Source organism: Ambystoma mexicanum, chromosome 10, assembly GCF_040938575.1.
Source record: "Ambystoma mexicanum isolate Mex_15411 chromosome 10, UKY_AmexF1_1, whole genome shotgun sequence".
NCBI classification, from domain to species: Eukaryota; Metazoa; Chordata; class Amphibia; order Caudata; family Ambystomatidae; genus Ambystoma; species Ambystoma mexicanum.
This window is the reverse complement of record NC_090932.1, coordinates 1,378,061,617-1,378,081,979: the sequence shown is the minus strand read 5'-3', so window position 1 is coordinate 1,378,081,979 and position 20,363 is coordinate 1,378,061,617. Positions and strand designations below refer to the sequence as shown.

The window sequence follows — 20,363 nt, the reverse complement described above, 5'->3', positions numbered from 1 at the left end:
TGCAATCGCCATGGAATCAACTTGTAGTATAATTCGTACTAAGGACTGCCATATCTTGGGTCCCACATAAGGCCACATACTGTGCAGCTGATAGAGCGGCTACAGTCTTGGTTCCTTCTAGCCAGCCGCATCCAGTTTGCCATTTGCATGCCTTCTTGGAGATACCATGCCACATCCCTCTAATTAACTAATAACATTTAGATCACAATAGGGCAACAGTGGGGGAAGCACCCGATTTGTTTGGATCCATTCGAACACATTTCAATTATTTGAAAATCCCAACATGGGTGGTTCACTCACACGTCAGCGAATAGATTCTTTCAGATCCATATTTTAAAAAGGCGATTTGTCTTACCGTAAAACCACGAAACTGCTATTGCCTCTAGCAATACTACTGCAATAATTGAACAGCCAGCACCAAACTCCTCCAGGAGTTTTACAACATAAGCCCCGCCCTAGAATTAAACATACACGTTAAAAATATACTGCTGTCAACAGTTACAGCATGCACAGCAAAGACACACCATGTGGGCCAAAAGGACATGGCTCTGTTTCCTTGTTTGCATACGAAGCAAGCATGCATTCATTTGATTACATGTATCGTTTTACATTTTTAGAAATCATCAAATATTGCGGTTTGCCTGCATTCATTATAGAATATTTTTCCGTTCAAGAAATGATACCACCTTTAATGCTGGTTAGTTGTCAGCTGCATAATTGAAGATTAAACAGGCAGTGGGTGTTGTATAATTCTCGCAATAAATGATAGGAGACATTGTGGTTGCAGGTTGCGTTCTTTTCTTGTTCTGTACCACTTGAGTAAATACGCAACACATATAACAAGAGTCAATGATGGGCAACAGGCCCCAATGCTGCGACGCAACTCGTGTGAATTGCCGGGAGTCTCTCTTGCGGCTTAGAGTCCTCTTCTTGGGAGGAGCACCCGGGAGCGCGTTCTGCTCCGTGGCTTTCTCCAACCTGAATGCGCGCTGGGTGCGCAAAGCCCGCACTTCCGGCCGCGCACGAGATCTCGCGAGACCAGGAGATCTCGCGATATCTCTACACACCTCCCCCTGATAATGCAAAGGCAGTTCATTGCAATACATAGTCATTGTATCTCACCAGTCTTCTGTGTTCCCTTCGCGGACGATCGCCTCTCTCGCTGCACACGTCCTGCTGGTCATGTTCTCGCTCGACTGTGGGGGCATCCACTTGAAACTCATTTTCTTCAACTTCTCTTCTGTCTGTCTCCAGCTCTCGTTCTTCCCCCCTCTCATTGTCCATTACTCCTTCAGCTTCAGACCTTTCAAAAGTCTTTTCTCTCGCTTGCCTCTTTTCAAACATGGCTACTCTTTCCATTTTCCATGTGCGCCCATCTTCGGTGCGGACATGGTTGGCTCCTCGGTGAATCACCTTCACAGGTCTGCTGAACCATGAGCCCGTGATTTGATCCTTGGTCGGTAGCCGTATTTTGATCCAATCTCCTTCTTTTACTTCTGACTCTTGTTTGGTCCTTCTTCTTCTGTCGCTCCACCTTTTCATGCGTGCCTTGCTGTTCTCTATTCTCCACACCACTTCCGACATGTCTACTTCTTCGTCTTCTCTTACTCTGGCCAACCATGGCGGCACTAGCGTGGATGCTGCTCTCCTCCCTCTCAGCATGCGAAAAGGAGAAATTTGGGTGATCCCCTTGGGGGTCAGTCTGTGAGCTGCGATGGCCTCTTTTGTTGTTTTGAGGGGATCCATTCCTGAAGCGGTTGATAATTGGATGGCGCGCTTAATAAACCTATTGGCCCTCTCGACGAGCCCATTTGCTTGGGGATGGTAGAGTGCTGCTTTCTTCTGGTGTATGTTGTGCTTCCTCAGAAACTGTTCCATGTCTCTGGATATAAGTTGTACTCCATTGTCTGTTACTAACTCGTTGGGGAGCCCTTCCCTCTGAAAAATTGCTGTGAGGACCTCTATTACGGTTGCAGTCGTGATGATAGGAACAAACTCGGCCTCGACCCATTTCAATTAATAGTCCACTAGCACTATGCCGTACCGATGCTCGGGCGCCATCGCTTCCAATGGTCCTACAAAGTCTAGACCCACTTTTGACCACACCGCTTCCGGGGTTTCTGTGGGAATCATGGGTGCCTGTCTGGTCTTCAGGTGCTTGTCACTGTTGTAGACACACCAATGGCATCTCTCAATCATGGTGCTGATCTCTTGGTCAATGGACGGCCACCAGTAGGCTTCTCTCACTCTGCGACGTGTCATGGTGTTCCCCAGATGGCCCGCATGGGCCCTGTACAGAATGATTTTCCTCATGCCTGCGCGGGATTACCTGGCCTGTTTTCATAATTATACCGTCAGCTTCTGAGATCTCATCTGCCACTTTCCAATAAGGTCTCATACCTTCTGGCACTGTCCTTTCATCTGGCCACCCATTTTTGATCCATTCTCTGATTCTCACCATGGTAGGATCCTTTCCGTCTTCTTCCATCCAGTGTTTTTCGCTGAGTTCCAGGTAGTCGGGTGCCTTGAGATCTGTAATGGATGCTACAATGCATTCTTCTTGTAAGAAGGTGGTGGCATTGTCCTTGCCCTCTGGCAATCTTGACATGCAGTCTGCCTGCGAATTCTTCCATCCGGAGATGTGTTGCACTTCGAAGGTGTATTCCTGCAGTTTTGCTGCTATACGAGCCAATCTGGGCGTCAACACTTTGGTGCCACCTGGGCTGAGCATGTGGATGAGGGGCTTATGGTCGGTAACCAACTTGAACTTTGTGCCCCACACATATGTCCTGAAATATTCCACGGCCCATGCACACGCTAACATCTCCTTCTCTATGGTGGAGTAGTTTTGTTCAGCTGACGATAGGGGTTTTGAAGCAGACGCTACCACATGTTCCGTGTCGCCCTTCCTCTGAGTGAGAACCACCCCTAGTCCATATGCACTGGCGTCTGTAGTGATGACTGTACTCCACTCTGGGTTGAACGGTTGCAGGCATGGCGCTTCCACTATGTGTCGTTTTATGCTTTCTACCGCTTTCTTCTGATCTTCCTGCCACGTGTTCTCCGACCCTTTTTTGAGGAGCTCTCGGAGCGGCGCTGAGGTTTCCGAGAATTTTGGGATGAATTTTGCATAGTACTCCGCCAACCCGAGGAACGACCTCACTTCGTCTTTGTTGGTGGGTTCTGGAGCTTTAATTATGGCCTGCAGTAAGTTTTGTTTGGGACTTATACCCTTCTCTGATATTTTGTACCCCAAATACTCAACTTCTTTTGCTTTGAATACACATTTTTCATACCTTAATCTCACACCCGCTTCTTGCAGTTTGGTGAGGACTGTTCTCAATGTGACGTCATGCATCTGTTCGTCCTTTGCGTAGATAAGGATGTCATCCTGGAAATAGGCCACGTTCCTGATGTTCCGCAGCAGAGCATCCATCATGCGCTGAAACGCTGAGGCTGCAGATGATAAACCAAATGGCATCTTGGTGAACTGGTATGTGCCAAACGGGGTGTTGAAAGCGGTGAGTGGCTTGGACTCCTTGTGCAGTTGAATTTGATGGTAGGCATTCCTCATGTCCAGTTTCGAGAATACTTTGGCTTCCTTCATCATGAGGATCAACTCATTGATACTCGGCAGTGGGTAGCTGTCTGCAATAACTTCCAGGTTAAGGCTGCGGAGATCAATGCATACCCTTAGCTCTTGTGAGTTCTGTTTCTTTATAAGTACTACCGGGCTCAGCCACTCAGAAGCTTCAATTTCTTCGATGACGCCATCTTTCTTCATTCTGTCCAGTTGGTTTCTGAGTGTCTCTCTTGCAGTTGCCGGTACTGGCCTTACTCTGTGCTTGACCGGGACTGCGTTGGTTTTGAGTAATATTCTGTGAACATAGCCCTTGATGTGTCCAGGTTCTTCCGAATATAGTTTGGGATAATCACTTTTCGCTACTGGCGCGCTCCTCCAACTGACTGACAGTACCTGATCCTCTGTGCTGGGGTCCAGCTTGATTTTCAGTTTCGCCTGGTCATCCCACCCTAATACCGCTGGGCCTTCTTGACTAAAGTAAACTTTGGTGGTGGTTTCTCTTCCTTTGAACTCCACTTTCCCTTTGATGTAGCCCAACAAGTTTACAGAAGCACCGCCAAAAACTGTAGGCTTGTGCCTTGTGCTGAGTACTTGTACCGTCTCTGTACCCATCATCTCTTTGTATGTGCGTAGGGGTATTATGGTGAGATCAGAACCCGAATCAGCCATGACCCTTGTTTCCAGTCCATTGATTTTGATTGCACAATGGGGCTTTTCCCTTCTGGCCCATGAGCTGTTCACCATGATGACTGTTGGTCTCCCTTCATCTTCCGAGGACGAATCCCTCTCCGTGTTGTGTTCAGCGTTGACACTCGTGATCTTCTTGTTGCGCCACGACACACGATTGAGAAGTGACCAATCTTTTTGCATACTGAGCACTCCTTGTCTCTTGCTGGGCACTCTCTATCGAAGGCTAGGTGCTTCGTGCTCGTGCACCTGTGGCATTTCAATGGTTCTTTCTTCCCCCATTTTCCTTCTCTCGCATCGAGGACTGGCCTCTCCTTCTTTGGGCGGAATGCCACAGATTGTACTTCGGTAGGGCGTGGCTGCTTGCGAATTCTTTCCTTCTGCCTACTGTTTCCTCAACTGCTCTCCCTATTTCAATAGCTTTTTCCAGCTGCAATTCCTTCTCTAAAATGAACTTATCTTGTACTTTTCTGCTGTTGGTGTGGACCACCAGCATGTCGTAGATGAGACTCTCAGCGTTGTTATCAAAGCTGCAGAGCGTGGCCAGTTCGCGCAGTTTTGTGACACAGTCATCAACGGGTTCAGATGCCTCCTGTTTGCGGCTGTAGAACTGAATCCTGTGCACGACGGTATTCTCCTTCCTGGCGACCCTTTTCACAATCCTTCGTACAGCCTCCTTGAATACATCATCGTTATCACCAGCTACCGGCTCTGGTGTGAGACTCTCGAACACCCTCTGTCCTTCGACGCCTAGGGCGTTTAGTAACATCGCCCTGCGTCTCGCCGCCGAGTAGCCCGCACCGCCCATGGCCTCCACATACGTTGTGAATAAGGGTTGCCATTGTGGCCACGGAATGGCAGGCCTACCTGGAGTTTGCAGGAAGGGCGGTGGTGGTGTCGCTACTTGCATGGCTCCACGCGGGTTTTAGTGGTGATCCTCGTCGCCAATTATGTTGTATAATTCTCGCAATAAATGATAGGAGGCGTTGTGGTTGCAGGTTGCGTTCTTTTATTGTTCTGTACCACTTGAGTAAATACGCAACACATATAACAAGAGTCAATGATGGGCAACAGGCCCCAATGCTGCGACGAAACACGTGTGAATTGACGGGTGTCTCTCTTGCGGCTTAGAGTCCTCTTTTTGGGAGATGCGCCCGGGAGTGCGTCCTGCTCCGTGGCTTTCTCCCGCCTGAATGCGCGCTGGGCGTGCAAAGCCTGCACTTCCGGCCGCGCACGAGATCTCGCGAGACCAGGAGATCTCGCGATATCTCTACAGTGGGGTCATTTAAATTGCGTGAAACTGCAAAGTCGATTGCCTCTTTGTGCAAACAGCCGTAGGTACAGTTTTAAGGTTATGCTGCATCTTTTATGATCCTCTTTAGAAGTTGTGGCTTTAACTACGGGTGGGTGAACCCATGTCATTTTTGTCTGCTGCATTTTCGTGGAAAATTCCACAAAATAAGTCACCAATTCACGATTTCCCTCTTCTTTGGATGCTTTCAAGTTCACCACTGCAGATACTATGGCAGCTCAAAGGTGGCAAAAATGCAGGATTTTTTACAGGCAGTTTCTGCTGGTCGGTTCAGATGTGTTGTCATTTTCTGCAAATAACTCCAAGGTTCTGAATGGCTGGATGGGGCAGTAAACTTTCCTTTTTCACGCCCATTCTAAGTACCACATCACCTTTATTAAACTTTCCATCCGCCTTGTTGTCAAGACGTTTCTCTGGAAGGCAAATGATTAGCAGTGTTTCACTGAAATCTGCTGCCTCATTACTCGAGCTGACAGCTATCACCTCGAATGGCCTATGCACTTTACACACAAAACACTTTGCATCATTGACTCCCTGCCATACCTGACTCTCAGTGATCAGATCCCCACTGTTTTCTACCCTGGATACTTCCAGGCACATTGATGACAATTGCCCCCTCCTCTCCTTGTTGTTAGATCCCCACTCCCTTGTTTTTCTGCTCTCTAACCTTATTCTTCAACCTATGATTTTAAAGTGCTCTGTTGCTTCCCAAAGCTAGGTTTGCACCGAGTAAATACCATAACAATAATAATAATGCACATCTATTGACACTGGCTTGCTGTTAGGGCAGTGCGCCCAATGCCTTAGTATCCAGGTGTGCCATTGTGTAGGCTCTTATGACAAGGTGTTTTTGAAGGTGGCGGTTCAGCATTTATAGTGTGGAATTCCATTGAGTGATGACCTGCAATTCATTTAGTGGCGTGGCAGCTGGTGTATGTCCTGGAAGTGGAGAAGTGTGCTCAGATTACTTACCAGTAATCTTCATTACTCCTACTCCTTCTCTTCCTCGTCCCAGCACCTATCAATGCAGTGTCACACCTCCATACAGGAACCCTCTTTCTATTTTTAAAATCTTCAGGCCCGCTCCCACCACCTCCTGCCAATGGGCATAACAGTCTGCTGTTATATAGAGTTACACAATGCACTGTTATGATACGTAATGTTAAGAATACATATGCAATATGATTCTGGAATGTGTCCATTCCAGAATCATTGGACGGAAGCTCACCCGGTGTCGTTAGGCTCCGGGGGTCTCTATAATAAATCAGAATTAATTTATATACTTAAAGTGTGTATATGGTCATTACAATTGGGGATGAGGATCCTAAACTTACACTGAGCCCCCGGAGCTCCTCTCAGCATTTTAAAGGAGTAGTAACGAACGTACATTGGCTGCCTATGAACCTAAGAAGTGCCGCGGTCATAGCAGGGGAACAGCTGACGTTGCGGCGGGTTTGCGAGATTCCGACGAACTCAGGCAAGGTACACAAAATAAGCCGCGTACGCATATATTTGGGTATATTTGGCTACAAGGTATATCATTAAGGCAAGCCAAAATGCCACACGGGCATACCGCATTTTATGACCTCATCAACGGCAACACAGATGTTAGAGGAAAGGACTTAAAGAAATGTGTTGCAACGTGTCGGCCATTTTATTGACAACATTAACAAAGCAAGTAACCATAACAACCTATATACGGAGTGTGAAACCAAAGATACACGAACTAGCAATCATTATTCACGTAATAACGAAGTGCAAGTGCACCATCTGAAATTATAAAGTGAATGAGTACACAACAGAACAAGCGAAAAGAACATGTATGTAAACCTTGTATAAAGTATGAAAATAAATAAATGGATGATTGTGTGACTAATTATCTGCGAATATACAGAGAAACATGCAATCAATTTCAATGACATTATATGGTCAATTCAGTAAGTTATAGCACAGGAGGTGCAGGATTAGTGATCCAAGTTCTAAAACAGGATATAACTACAAGTTGAGAGGGGAACAACTATACAAACAGAATACCGTCTGTAATAAAAGTGCTTAATTTCTGTGTTGGGACGAACAGAGCTATATGTTCATGATGCAGCACGTCACGGCACCTATGCAATTTCTACCGCTCCCAGGTAATCCCACATGCCCATGGGAACAGTGGGTCGACAGATTCCAGGTCTACTTGAGGGCTGTCGGAGGCAGTAAATACAATGATGATTTAAAGGAAGCCACCTTGCTTAATTGTATCGGAGCAGAAGCCTTGAGGATCTTCAGGGCACTCCCTGATCTTGAAGATATGGAGGGTGGCTCTGGTGACAACAACCGCAAATTCGAGACTATACTAGGAAAATTTGCGAGACATTTTGGTAACAAAACTATTTTAAAAAAAAAACATTTTTTGGGGTTTTATAACAATACAATAAGTTACCGTTGATACATCAATTGAAACATCTTGTATGTACCCCCTCCCTCCCCTCTGACCCCAACTTCCCAAGACCACGATTGTCTGTATACAGTTCAGCATAAACCGGGTGACCATCATGGGCTGCCTGTGTCGTCAGTGGATGTGGCTTCTTCTATTGGATAAAACAATGACACTGAGCGCCACCCATTGTTGGAGGCCCTGGCTGGTGTCCAATTTCTGTTCTCTGTGCTTTTTCCCATGCGCCAGTTTCTGCCGTCGACCACTTCCAGAGGTCCTCCCACCACAATGTTACGCTAGGGATGTTGGGGCTTTTCCACCCCATGGCTATGCGTCTTTTCGCTAAAATGTACATCAGGTCCATAAGCCTGTTCAGAGGTTTGTTCTTTCTGTTTCTTTTGTATCTGCCCAGGATGCACGCTTTAGGTGACTGTACCTCCAAGGTGATGTCTGCCTCAGCTACCTTAGCTGCGATCTCTGACCAAAAGGTTTGTATGGTCTGGCATCCCCAGAACATGTGGGTCATCCCAGCGCGGGGTTCGTTGCATTTGGGGGATTCTATGGTTCCCGCCCCTTTAAACTTGGAGATGACTTCAGGTGTGAGGTATGCTCTGTTAATAATATAGAACTGTATGAGTTGCAGTCGAGCGTTTCTAGATACTTTTTTATGATAGTGTGTTATAGATTCCCATTCCTTTTCCTCGAATTGAAGACCTAGCTCTTGTTCTCATTTTTCTTTGCACTTAAGGTCTTGCTTGGTTGTGCTGTCTAGCAGTGTCTAATAGAGCCTCGAAGCTTCGTGTCCGCCTTCAGCGGCATTTAGCATGTTTTCAATGCTTTCCTGCCCTGTGTCGAGGTTCTCTTCTTGTGGCCATCTGCTTATGAGTCTTCTTGTCACCGCTCCGCGGAGTAGGAACTGCCCTGTTGGCAGTCCCGAGGTCTCATGTAGCTCTGCAAACGTTAAGATGCCCTGGTCGTCTACTAGGTCTCCCAGGGTGGCTACTCCGTAGGGTTCCCATGAGTTCCTTATCTCCTTCAGGCCGCCTGGCCTGTTAGTCATGATTGCTGCTATCGGGATCTGGGGAGAATATGGGTTGTTTGACTTCGTGGCTTTGCAAGCTCGTTTCCAGATCTGGATCCCCAGTTTCATTAGGTATGGGCTATGCAGATTTGCACTATCCGGGGTCCAGAATAGGTCTCTGAGTAGCATGTGGGGGATGGCCGGTTGAAGGAGTCGGGTGTCCGTTGTAGTTTCATCTGCCATCCATTGTATTACGTGTTTCAGTTGGCCTGCCAGATAATATAGTTCAAAGTTGGGGATTTTCAGGCCTCCCTTGTCGTAGGGTCTCTGTAGTACTTTCAGTGCGACTCTATGTCTCCCTCCTTGCCACAGGAATCTTCTGCAGAGTTTGTTTAGGTCTTTGAAGAATTGCTGTGGGTTATTGAATGGGAGGTTGGTGAAAAAGTGTAAGAGTCGGGGCACCGTCACCATCTTGAGGAGCCCAGCTCTACCTGCCACTGAGAGCGGGAGTCTGCCCCAAAGTCCATATATTTTTCTAAGTTATCTTTGGCCTTCACCCTGTTCAGGGTGTGTTCGTTCTTAGGGTCCCGGAGAATGGTTATCCCTAGGTATTTGAAGGAGGTGGTTTCCCACCAAAAGGCCATGGTTGGAAGGCCTTCTTTTCCGGCATCGCTTAGTGCGGCAAGAGGGAAGAGGCAGGATTTATCGTGATTGATTTGGATCCCGGTGTATCTATGGAATCCGTCTAAGGTCGTATGTATGGTAGTATGTGTTCTGGGTTGTTCAGGTAGAGGAGTGTGTCGTCTGCGTACATGGAGACCAGGTGGGTCACTCCGTCAATCACTATGCCTCCGTCCCCATACTCCTGTCGTAGGTAAGCTGCTACAGGCTCTATTGCGACGATGTATAACATGGGGGAGAGCGGACATCCCTGTCGCGTGCTCTTATGGAGATGCATTTTTCGGAATAGGTGTTGTTCGTTCGTACCCTAGCCGTGGGATCAGGGTATATGAGGTTGGTCCACTTTAGGAAGGCAGGCTCTATTCCCATCTTAGTCATGGTGGCATGCAACCACTTCCACCGGACAGATTCGAATGCCTTGGTGGCGTCCAAGGATGCCACTACGCATTTCCCAGGCCTGACATTGGTGCTGTGGATGAAGCGTTGTAGTTTGCGTAAGTTCTCCGTAATGGTTCAGCCTGGCACATAACCGGTCTGATCATGGTGGATTAGTAGCGGGATCGCTTTCCTCAGCCTCCTCGCTAGTAGCGCTGTCAGGATCTTGCTATCAACATTTAGCATAGATAGGGGCCTGTATGAACCGCACTCCTCTCTGTCCTTGCCCGGTTTCAGTAATGGGATAATTACGGCTTATCTCATGGGGACTGGGAGAGTGCCTGTTTCATACGCTTCATTAAACACCTGGGCTAGGAGGGGTGCTAGTGCATCCTCATATGTTTTATAAAATTCCCCTGGGAGCCCGTCTGTTCCTGGGGTCTTCCCAGACGGCAGGGATCTGATGGTGGCAGTAACCTTCTCTGGGGTGATGGGCTCATCCAGGGCCTCGGCCATTTGCACGTCTAATTTGGGTAGCCTGATGATGTCTAAGACGTCCTCTATTTCGGTGTCTGTGGGCGACGGGGGATCGGTGTAAAGGGCTTGGTAGAACCCGGTGAATGCCAAGTTTATCTTGGCCTGCATGTATACTACTGTGCCGTCCGGCCTGCGGACTTGGCAAATGGGTTTTCTGGGGGCTTTGCGTCTGTAGAGCCAAGCTAGTATCGTCCCCGGTTTGTCCCCGAAGGCGTGACTTCGTTCAATGTGTTTTGTGTAGCTGAGTTTCCCTAGCTTTTCCCAGTGCACTAGGCAGGCTTGTTTAAGCTCTATCACTTTTTGTATGTGAGCTAGGTCCGGGGAGGCCTTGGCTTCTAATGTCTTCAGCTCCTCCTTGGTGCGTATCAATGAGGATACTATGGACTTCTGGGCTCCGCCTATGGCTGCGATCATTTCCCCCCTCATAACCACCTTTTATGCCTCTCAATCTGTGTCAATACGTTGCACGCTATTTTCATTTATTTGCCAGTAGTCTATTGTGCACTTCCTTATCTGTTCGCAGAAGACCTCGTCCAGAAGTGCTTCGCTTCTGAGTCTCCACGTGGGCGCTTGGGGTCTGGGTGCGAGCACCGTCCAAGTGGTCACTAGTGGGGAGTGTTCTGACAGTACTCTGGCTAGATATTGTGTGTCCCCAAACAAGGGCAGTTGTTCCTTGCTCACGTGTATATAGGCTATTCGGTATCAGGTATTAATATCGCCACATATATGGTCGCCGTAAATAATATCGCCGGGAAAATGTTGTGCCGATATTATTTGGGTGACCATATATGTGGCGACAGGGACAAAAAAAAGAAATTGGGGTTTGCGGGGGTGTCCCCCGCATGTTCCATGCAATAATATCGCCATTATTGCATGGAACCGTCTATTCTGGTGTGTACGGTATGAGGGGCTGAATAGACAGGAAATACTCTCGTTTATCGGGATGCTGTTCCCTCCATAAGCCTCTAAGCGCAAATTGTTGTGTTAGTGCTTTCAGTATTTTGGCAGGTGGGGAAGGGCGGGTGTGTTTGGTATCTGATCTGTCTATGCGGGGGTCTAGGTGCAATTATGGTCTCCCCCCATATCAGGGTACTGTCTCTGTACGGGCAGAGGTGGTTGTATAATGACCGGAAGAAGACGGTGGCATCGTGATTGGGGGCGTAGGAGTTAATTAAGCAGACTTCTTTTCCTTCTATGGTGCCATGAACCAAGGCCATTCTGCCTTCGTCGTCTGTTTTCAAGTGTATCATTTTAAAGGGGATAGTTGGGGCTATCCAGATCAGGACTCCTCTGGCGTACGTAGAGTATGTGGATCCTATCAGTGTCCCTTTCCAGGTTTTTAATAATGCGGTTAGCTTCTGTGCATCCAGGTGGGTCTCCTGCAGGAGGGTGATTCCAACCGTGTTCCGTTTAATGAATGTGTGGATACGGCGTTGCTTGACGTAGCTGTTCATTCCTCTGACATTCCATGTCATGATTCTAATTTTGTCAGCCATGGGTTTTGCCTGGTCAAAGGTTCGGGAGTGTCGCCCGTGACGAATCCTCCATCGGCTCCGGTGGCTATCAATGCTCTGGGTGCTCTTGGTTCTTCAGTGTATAATTCCCCAACTAAGTTGCCAACTCCCTGGTCCCCCCCCCCCCAAACTTTAAACTCCGCTGTAACGAAACATGTCCAGCAGGGTTTCCCCCATTCTGACTATCCCGTTTCCGCTCCATTTGACCTCCTGGTGGTCTTCTGGTGCCCTACGAGCGGGTTAAATGTTCCCAAACTACTTCTGGGGGCAGAAGTGGTTGCTTCGGGTGCTGTCGTGTTGTGAGCAGTTCGTACTCAGTGTAGCTCCTTTTAGAACCTGTCTTGCTGCATTAGGATGTGAGTTCAGTTTATTTCAAGTGTGCATGCCCATTTCGGCTGTAAGGTGATCTCTTAGGTTGCGGTTTGCCTTGGTTTGCGCTCTCTCATTTAAAGCTCAGGGAACTGCTCTCTGTCCAGCCACTCTGCAGCTTTTGTCGGCGTATCAAACAGGTGCGCTTTGTTGTTATGCAGTAATTTCAATCTTGCTGGGTATAGGAGCATATAGCGCAGGCCTGCTTTTTTCAGACTAGCCTCGGTGTAAATGAATTGGGCTCTTCTCATTTGGACCTGGAAGGTGTAGTCAGGATATATGGCTATCTTCGCTGCGTCTCTTTGATGGCATCCGCCTGATCTCGAGAAGGCTAGGATTGTCTCCCTGTCTCTATAGTTGACACCTTTGCAATTATTGGCCTGGGTGGGGTCCCCGGGGGTGGCCGTTTGGTGAGAGCTTGGTGCGCTCTCTCAATGGTGAAGCCTTGTGTTAGTTTCCCAGCCCCGGTTTCTTGTAGTAGGAGGTTTTCTATATAGTTTGTGGGGTCGTTTCCTTCAATTCCCTCTGGCAAGCCTAACATTCTGATGTTATTTCGGTGTGCCCGCCCCTCCGCCTCATCCGCTCTATCTTCTAGGTTTTTCACCTTTTGCGCCAGTACGTCGACGTCCTTCAGGAGCTGGGTTTTGGTCTCAGTGTTCTCTCAAACCTGGGTCTCGAGCGCCTCCGTTCTGCCAGCTATGGAGCGGACATCTTGTTGCAGTAGGTTTAAATCAATAGCCACTGCATCTATTTTACTTTCCATAGTCTTCTGGAGCGCTTTGATGGCTTCCAGTAGTTGCGAGTTTGCTGGTTCTGGCGGAGTTTCTGGGGTCTCGGACTGCTCTGGCATGGTCCCAGTGGTGCTGGCGTCTTGCCTCGCTGATCCTCCGGCCGTATAGGTCTCCATGTTTGGCTCTCGCTCCTTTTACAGACATTACACCGTGGGAAGAGAGGCCTGCCGATTTGCCCGGCAGACTGCGCTGTTACTGGAAGTAGTGTACTGCCCAGAGGCTGGGCTGCCACTGTGTGCGCTTTGTGCGCTATGTGGGTCTCAGTCGGCACTCCTTATAGTCCCTGGGGGCTGCGCGATACCTGCGCCTTATCCTGGAAGCGAATACGGTGGGTGCCAGGGCTTTTTCAGGTGTTTTTAGTATCCCCTTATTTTCGCAGATGGCATATGGGGGGACCCTCGGGGCTGCGTGTGGCTGATCGCCAGTGTCCAAATGGGCCCATCAGTGTGTGGGGCACTGGGGGGTTCAGCTCCACAGCCAATTGTTATTAGGTCCCAAGAAAGTCCAGTGGGGCCACTGGATCTGATGGCTTTGGTGTCACAGGCCTGCGCTCATGGCGGCGGCTCACAGCGCGCCCAATATGTACGGATTCGGGCCTTGCAGCACCAGCCCCGGTGTCTTTAATGTGGGCGAGGGCCCGTGGAGGGGGGCGCACACCTCTCTAATGCCGTGGATGCGGCGGGCCTAGTTGAAGTCCCCCCTCCCGCCGGCACCTGGCACCTGGTGCTTCTCTGTGCCTCCGATGTTTGGCTGGCCTCGCGCGCCGGCCCGTCTCCCTGGTCTCTCCCCGTCCGGATCCCCCGAGTGTTCCTTCAGTTCGTGGCGGGGGCGGTCCACCTCAGGGCGCCGCCCTTCATCTCCGCTGCACCGCAAGGATCCGCTCACTGCGATGGTATGGGGCACCGGGTCTCGAGGCCGTCCGGCACCTCCTGGAGCAGACCCCGCGGCTGATCTGTCTAGGGTGTGATCACCTCACCCAGCTCCCGGGTCGTCTTCTGGGTATCGCCCGCACTCTCCGGGCTCCCGGGTGCTACTGGAAGCGGTCTGATGGGTCGGGGCTCCGCCTCGCCTCCACACCGGCTGTTCAATTGGCAGGCGCCATTTTCTCCTTGTACTCCATCTCACCGCGACTCGGCACCGCGTTGCAGAGAAGGGTCGTAGCAGCACGAAACTTCGGGCAAAGCTGCTTGGCTTGCTTTGTTGCAGTTGTGCTGGCTCTCGGTCGCTAGGGCTGCACAAAAACGTGGTATTTAGCAATATCTTGGGCACATTTTATGGACCGCACTGAATAGGCGACTAGCTTACATGGCAGTTAGCCACGCCCCCCTTGGTAACAAAACTAATGTTGTATTAGAGATGTACAGATTTTTCTCAAGACGTCAACTGAAAGGTGAATCAGTAGATGTTTATATGGCAGCCTTGAGGGGACTCATGTCCACATGCAAATTCATGGGAGTCAGTGAAGAATACCACAGAGATCAGTTGGTGTTAAATGTGGCTGATTCACAAATACAGCAAAGACTCTGGCAAACTAAAGATCCGTCACTAGAACAAGCAATGGATATTGCTAGGTCCATGGAACTTGGCGACAGATGCATGAAAGAAAGACGCGATAAAACGGAAGATAGGGAGATCAAATTGGTTCAAGAAGAACTGAAAGAAGACACAGAGGATTTTTTAGTTGCAGTGGTGAGAAGAATGTCCATAAACAATTTGAGAGCCAGCTCCAGGAGAGGCAGAGATACTGGATACAGAAATCAAAGTCAAAACCGGTGTCAGAAGTGCGGCTGGTATAGTTATAGACACAATAATGTCGACAAGGAATGTCCTGCTGCGGCCGTTGAATGTTACAAATGTGGTCACACAAGCCATTTTGCTAAAGTATGCAGGAATACCTGTGGTAGAGGAGGGAGATTCAGTAGATATCCTTTCAGCAGGCCACCAAGAAACACAGTGAGAGTGGTGGAAGAGAACCCAGGAACCGACAATATGTTATCCATCGGTAGTGAGAACACACAGCATGTACAGATCCTCACTGTCATGGCAATAGAGGAAAGCAAAGGTCAATGGGTAAACATGCAGATCAATGGAATATCCCTTCCCATCATGGTGGACACATGATTTCATATACCAATGTTGATGTCAACACATTTGTCGATGTACTGTCTGGCAACTTACAAAAATTACAAGACACAGGAGTGAGAATGGGATATGGCAAAACTCCCATTGATATTATAGGATGTATCTGGGTGAAATTACGCTTTTGAGAAAGAGAAACGTATTGTAAACTGTACATAGCAAAGAATGGCTTGTCCATAGTAGGTTGGGAGGAACAAGCTGCCTTACGTGTCAGAATTCACCCAGGAGAGGAAGTTCCCATTCTGAGCGTTTTGAAAGATGAAAATGACTTTAAAGCTGCACTTGCAAGGCCGTTTCCCAGAGTTTTCAACAAGAAAATTGGTCTTTTGGAAGGATTTCAACACAAGATAATCCTTAAAAACGGGGCAATACCCATAGCACATAGAGTAAGAAGTGTTCCCATTGGCACAAAAGAGGCACTTAAAAAAGAACTCTCTCGTTTGTGTGAACAAAATATAATTGAACCAATAGAAAGTTCAGAGTGGCTGGCCCCTATACTATTAGTGAAAAAACCAGATGGAAACATCAGAATGTGTGTAGATTTGAGAGACCTTAACAAAAATATTTGGATAGACAGACACCCCCTTCCTAATATAGGATCATTATTGACAACCATGAAACCGGGCAGGTTTTTCAGCACACTGGACCTATCCTCGGCTTAACACCAGATAGCTCTGGAAAAAGATTCCAAGAGTTTAACATCATTTGTCACCCCACTTGGTGCATTCATGTTTAGGAGGATGCCTTTTGGTCTCGCCTCAGCCGCAGTGGTCTTTCAAAGGTTGATGTCATTCCTGTTCGGGGGCCTGGAAGGCGTATACTGCTTCCAGGATGATATCTTAATATCCGCAGTTACAGAAGAGGAACATGATGCGAAACTGATGGGAGTACTACAAGTAATCCAAAAAGGTGGGCTCACTTTAATACTTGAAAAGTGTGAGATCAAGTGAAATAAGGTGTCATATTTAGGCCACTCCACTGATGTAAATGGGAACAGTCCCAAGAAAGAATTGATGAATAACATTCTCGGCATCCCTGAGCCGGGAAACAAGAACCAATTGAGGAGTTTCTTGGGCATGACAGAATATTACTCTAAGTTTGTAAATGACTACACAAGCAAAACTAAAAACATGAGAGGACTCATGAAGAAAAATGAAAAATTCTTGTGGGCCAACGAATGTAAAGATGAATTTGAACCGATAAAAGCCACAATAAATGAAACGCCAACACTGGGGTTGTTTGACTGCAAGGCAAAAACCATAATATCAGTCAACGCCAGTCAAATTGGTCTGGGTGGTGTATTAGAACAGCTTCAAGGCAAAGGTCTGGTCACAATTGCATTTGCATCAAGGGTCCTGAGAGGTGCACAGTTTAATTATTCCACGATAGAGAAAGAAGCCTTGGGGGTGAAGTGGATCCTAGAACACTTCAGGAACTTAGTGTGGGGACTACCCATTTTACTCAAAACAGACCATGAACCTCTTGTACACATATTACAATCCAAAACACCACATTTAGTTTCACCACGGATTAGGCGCTGGATTTTGGACATAATGTAGTACAAAAATGTGTGTGTGCTACACACCGGGCTAACTCAATCTAGTGGCTGATTGTTTGTCCAGGTTGCCACAAGATTGTGAAGATACCAACACCAAGATTAAGAAAGAATCAGGTTGCGATGACATCATTGCTACTGTATACCCTGGTGTGACAAAAGAAGAATGGAGGAACGTGGCTGATATAGACCAGGAACAAACAAATATCAGAGAAGCTATTACTAATGACTGGAATAATTATGATGAAAGTTTGAAAGAGTATGTTCCATTTAAGGAAGAGCTGTGGATAGATGCTGAATACCTGTATAGAGGAGACCGCATTGTTCCTCCAGTGAAATTAAGGAACAGGATAATTACATTAGCCCATGAAGGACACTTAGGGAGACGTCTAACCAAAAGAAGGGTGAGGAGTGATTATTGGTGGCCTGGCATGTGGAGGGACATTGAAGAGAGTGTCAGGAACTGCAATGCATGTGCCACAAGTGACAAAACAAAGATTGTGAGGAAACCACCATTACAACCTGTAGAAATCCCGAACAGAGTATGGTCTAAGTTAGCAATTGGCATCATGGGACCATATGAAAATCGAGAGGCTGTCAAGATATTCATTATAGTGCTAATAGACTACACCTCTAAGTGGGTTGAGTGGGGCGTTGCAGAGGAATGTGTCACTACCAAAAAGATTATTAACTTTCTGACTGAGATTTTCAACAGGGAAGGTGACCCCAAAGAAATAGTGTCAGATAATGGAGCCCAGTTCACCTCATTAGAATTCCAGATATTCTTGAAGGAGAGAGCAATCAAACACATAACCACATCCCTTTACCATCCCATAGCAAACAGACTTGTTGAGAGAATGAACAAGTTTGTGAAGGGTGTGATTCAATTCGCCAAAGCCAACTCACTCTTATGGAGAGATGTGCTCAAAGTAGCTCTTTGCACATATACACAACGCTGTATTCAACTACAAATGTAGAACCTTTTACTATTATGCGTGGCAGAACGGCTTCCAATCAACTAAGACCTGCATGGATGTTTATGAACATGAGAAGAGAACAATTGGATATTGACCAAATTATAAAGAGAGTGAGAGAAAAACAAGCATAGTATGAAAAATATTATGATCGCAGAAATGGAGTGAAAGAAAAAATGATCAAAGAAGGGGACTGGGTTTGCATCAAAGAACCCAAGAAGACAATGAAGGGTGAGTCCAGGTTCAGAGCGCAACAAAATGTATGATGCTGTGTTGGCAAATCAGTTATGTTAGAAGATGGGAAGTTATGGTCCTGTGACGACGTTGTAAGAGTACAAAGGGATGACAACAGGCCAAGTACCAGTGAAGTTGACGACGTTGCAAGGGCACAAAAGGATGACAACAGACCAAGTACCAGCAAACAGGACATCCAAGGGAAAAGAGACCATACTGAAGAAGGGGACCTCAATGTCTATGAAACACAAGATATGGTCTATGACAAACGAGATAATGTGGTTGTGAGTGGTAATGAAGTCGTCAAGGGTGGGTTATCCAAAAGAAATCGCAAGATGATTCTGAACTTCAGAAGTGACTATGTTTACTATTGATGAGGTTCATCCATCTGGTGGATTTTCATGTATCCTTTACATTATACAAATATTGTTTATATTTTTGTTTTCTTTTTATTTTCCTCTTGGTTCATTTATATGGTCATGTAGTTGTTGGTTATATTCTTATTTTTTCTCAGTCTGTGTTCTTCTTTCTATATAAGGGGGCGTGTTATATAGAGTTACACAATGCACTGTTATGATACGTAATGTTTAGAATACATATGCAATATGATTCTGGAATGTAGCCATTCCAGAATCATTGGATGGAAACTCACCCGGTGGCGTTAGGCTCCGGGGGTCTCTATAATAAATCAGAATTAATTTATATACTTAAAGTGTGTATATGGTCATTACACACTTTAAGACCTGACAGTACGTAACACTGCCCAATAGGCCCATTCAACACAGCGAAGGGAGAGGCGGGAAACCGGTCCTGGGACGAGGAAGAAAAGGACTAGGAGTAATGAAGATTAGCAGTAAGTAATCTGAGCATTACCTCCACGTCCACTCTTCCTCATCCCAGCACTTATCAATGAGGTGTGCCAACTCCAAAGAGAATGAGTCGAGCGCAAAGAAAAACACCAAAAGGCAAATGTAAAATCCAACCCGACCAACACCAGTTTATTGAAATACACAAATCCAGACAGTAGTAACAAGGTATTTCACGAGAGAGCCACACTCCACACACCTGCCCCAGAAGCCCCCAGCCCCTGGCAGTGCCGATTCAAACGGTAATGGTTAATGAAAGTGTACGGATAAGACCAAGTGGCAGCGCAGCAAATGTCCTCGATAGGAACACTGCGAGCCTCATCCCAGGACGCAGCCATCCCTCTCATGGACCTACCCAGCACACTAGACAGAAGGGAAGACCCCACAGAAGAGTAAGCCAAAGGGATAGCATCCCAGAGCCAATGGCTGATTGTGGGCACAGACGCCTTCTGCCCGGGGAATGCCCTCCCCAAAGTTAACAAAGAGGCTAGGGAAGGAACGAAAAGCCCGAGTACGTTCCAAACAGAGCAGAACTGCCGGCCGTCCATCAAGAGCAGCCCAACGAACCTCCTCTGGAGATGAGGGAGAGGGGAAAAGGGAAGGATCAACAATCTCCTGGGCAAGATGAAACTTGGAAACCACCTTGGGAAGAAAGGACGGGTGGCATTTAAGAAACAACACATTGGGTGAAACCACCAGGTAGGGCGCCCCACAGGAGAGGGCACCAAGCTCCCTCAACCGCTGTGCCAATGTGATAGCCACCAGGAGCACTACCTTCAATGTGAGGACCTGCAGAGAAACTTCAGACAAAGGCTCAAATGGAGAAGACAGCAGAGCCCGAAACACCAATAGGAGATCCCAGGAGGGCAATCCAGAAACAAGGACAGGCCGAGTAACGGAAAAACTCAGAAGAAGGTGACCAACCACAACTGGACAACCAAAGGCCTGAATTGCAGCCCACTGAGCCCTCAGGGTGGAAACAGAGAGACCCAAGTTAAACCCATCCTGAAGAAACTGAAGCACAGGAGCCCGAGAGCCCAAGGAGGAGGAACCGCCATGACTCAGACACCAGGACATGAAATGTCCCCAGTGCCTCTCATAGGCCTGCAAGGTACAAGGATGCCTGTCCCTCTGAATGTGAGGCACCACCTCTTCAGAGAGCCTCCCAGAAACTAAGGGAACCCTTTCAGTTTCCAAGCCCCCCCAGACAAAGTTCTTGAGACCCTCCACCACTAAGGGGCCCACCACCAGATCCAGAATCCCAGCGATAGGCAACAGTGGGGGAGATAGCCAAGTCCAG

The 20,363-nt window shown here is 47.6% G+C and overlaps 1 protein-coding gene across 1 annotated transcript in view; it reads right to left on the bottom strand.

Moving 5' to 3' along the window:
• Nucleotides 1-20,363, bottom strand: part of LOC138492335 (sodium-dependent serotonin transporter-like) — an 821,649-nt gene that overhangs the window by 212,280 nt on the left and 589,006 nt on the right. The window contains exon 10 of the mRNA XM_069619389.1: nt 356-455. Coding sequence (XP_069475490.1) covers nt 356-455 — 100 coding nt within the window. The remainder of the gene's footprint in view (nt 1-355; nt 456-20,363) is intronic.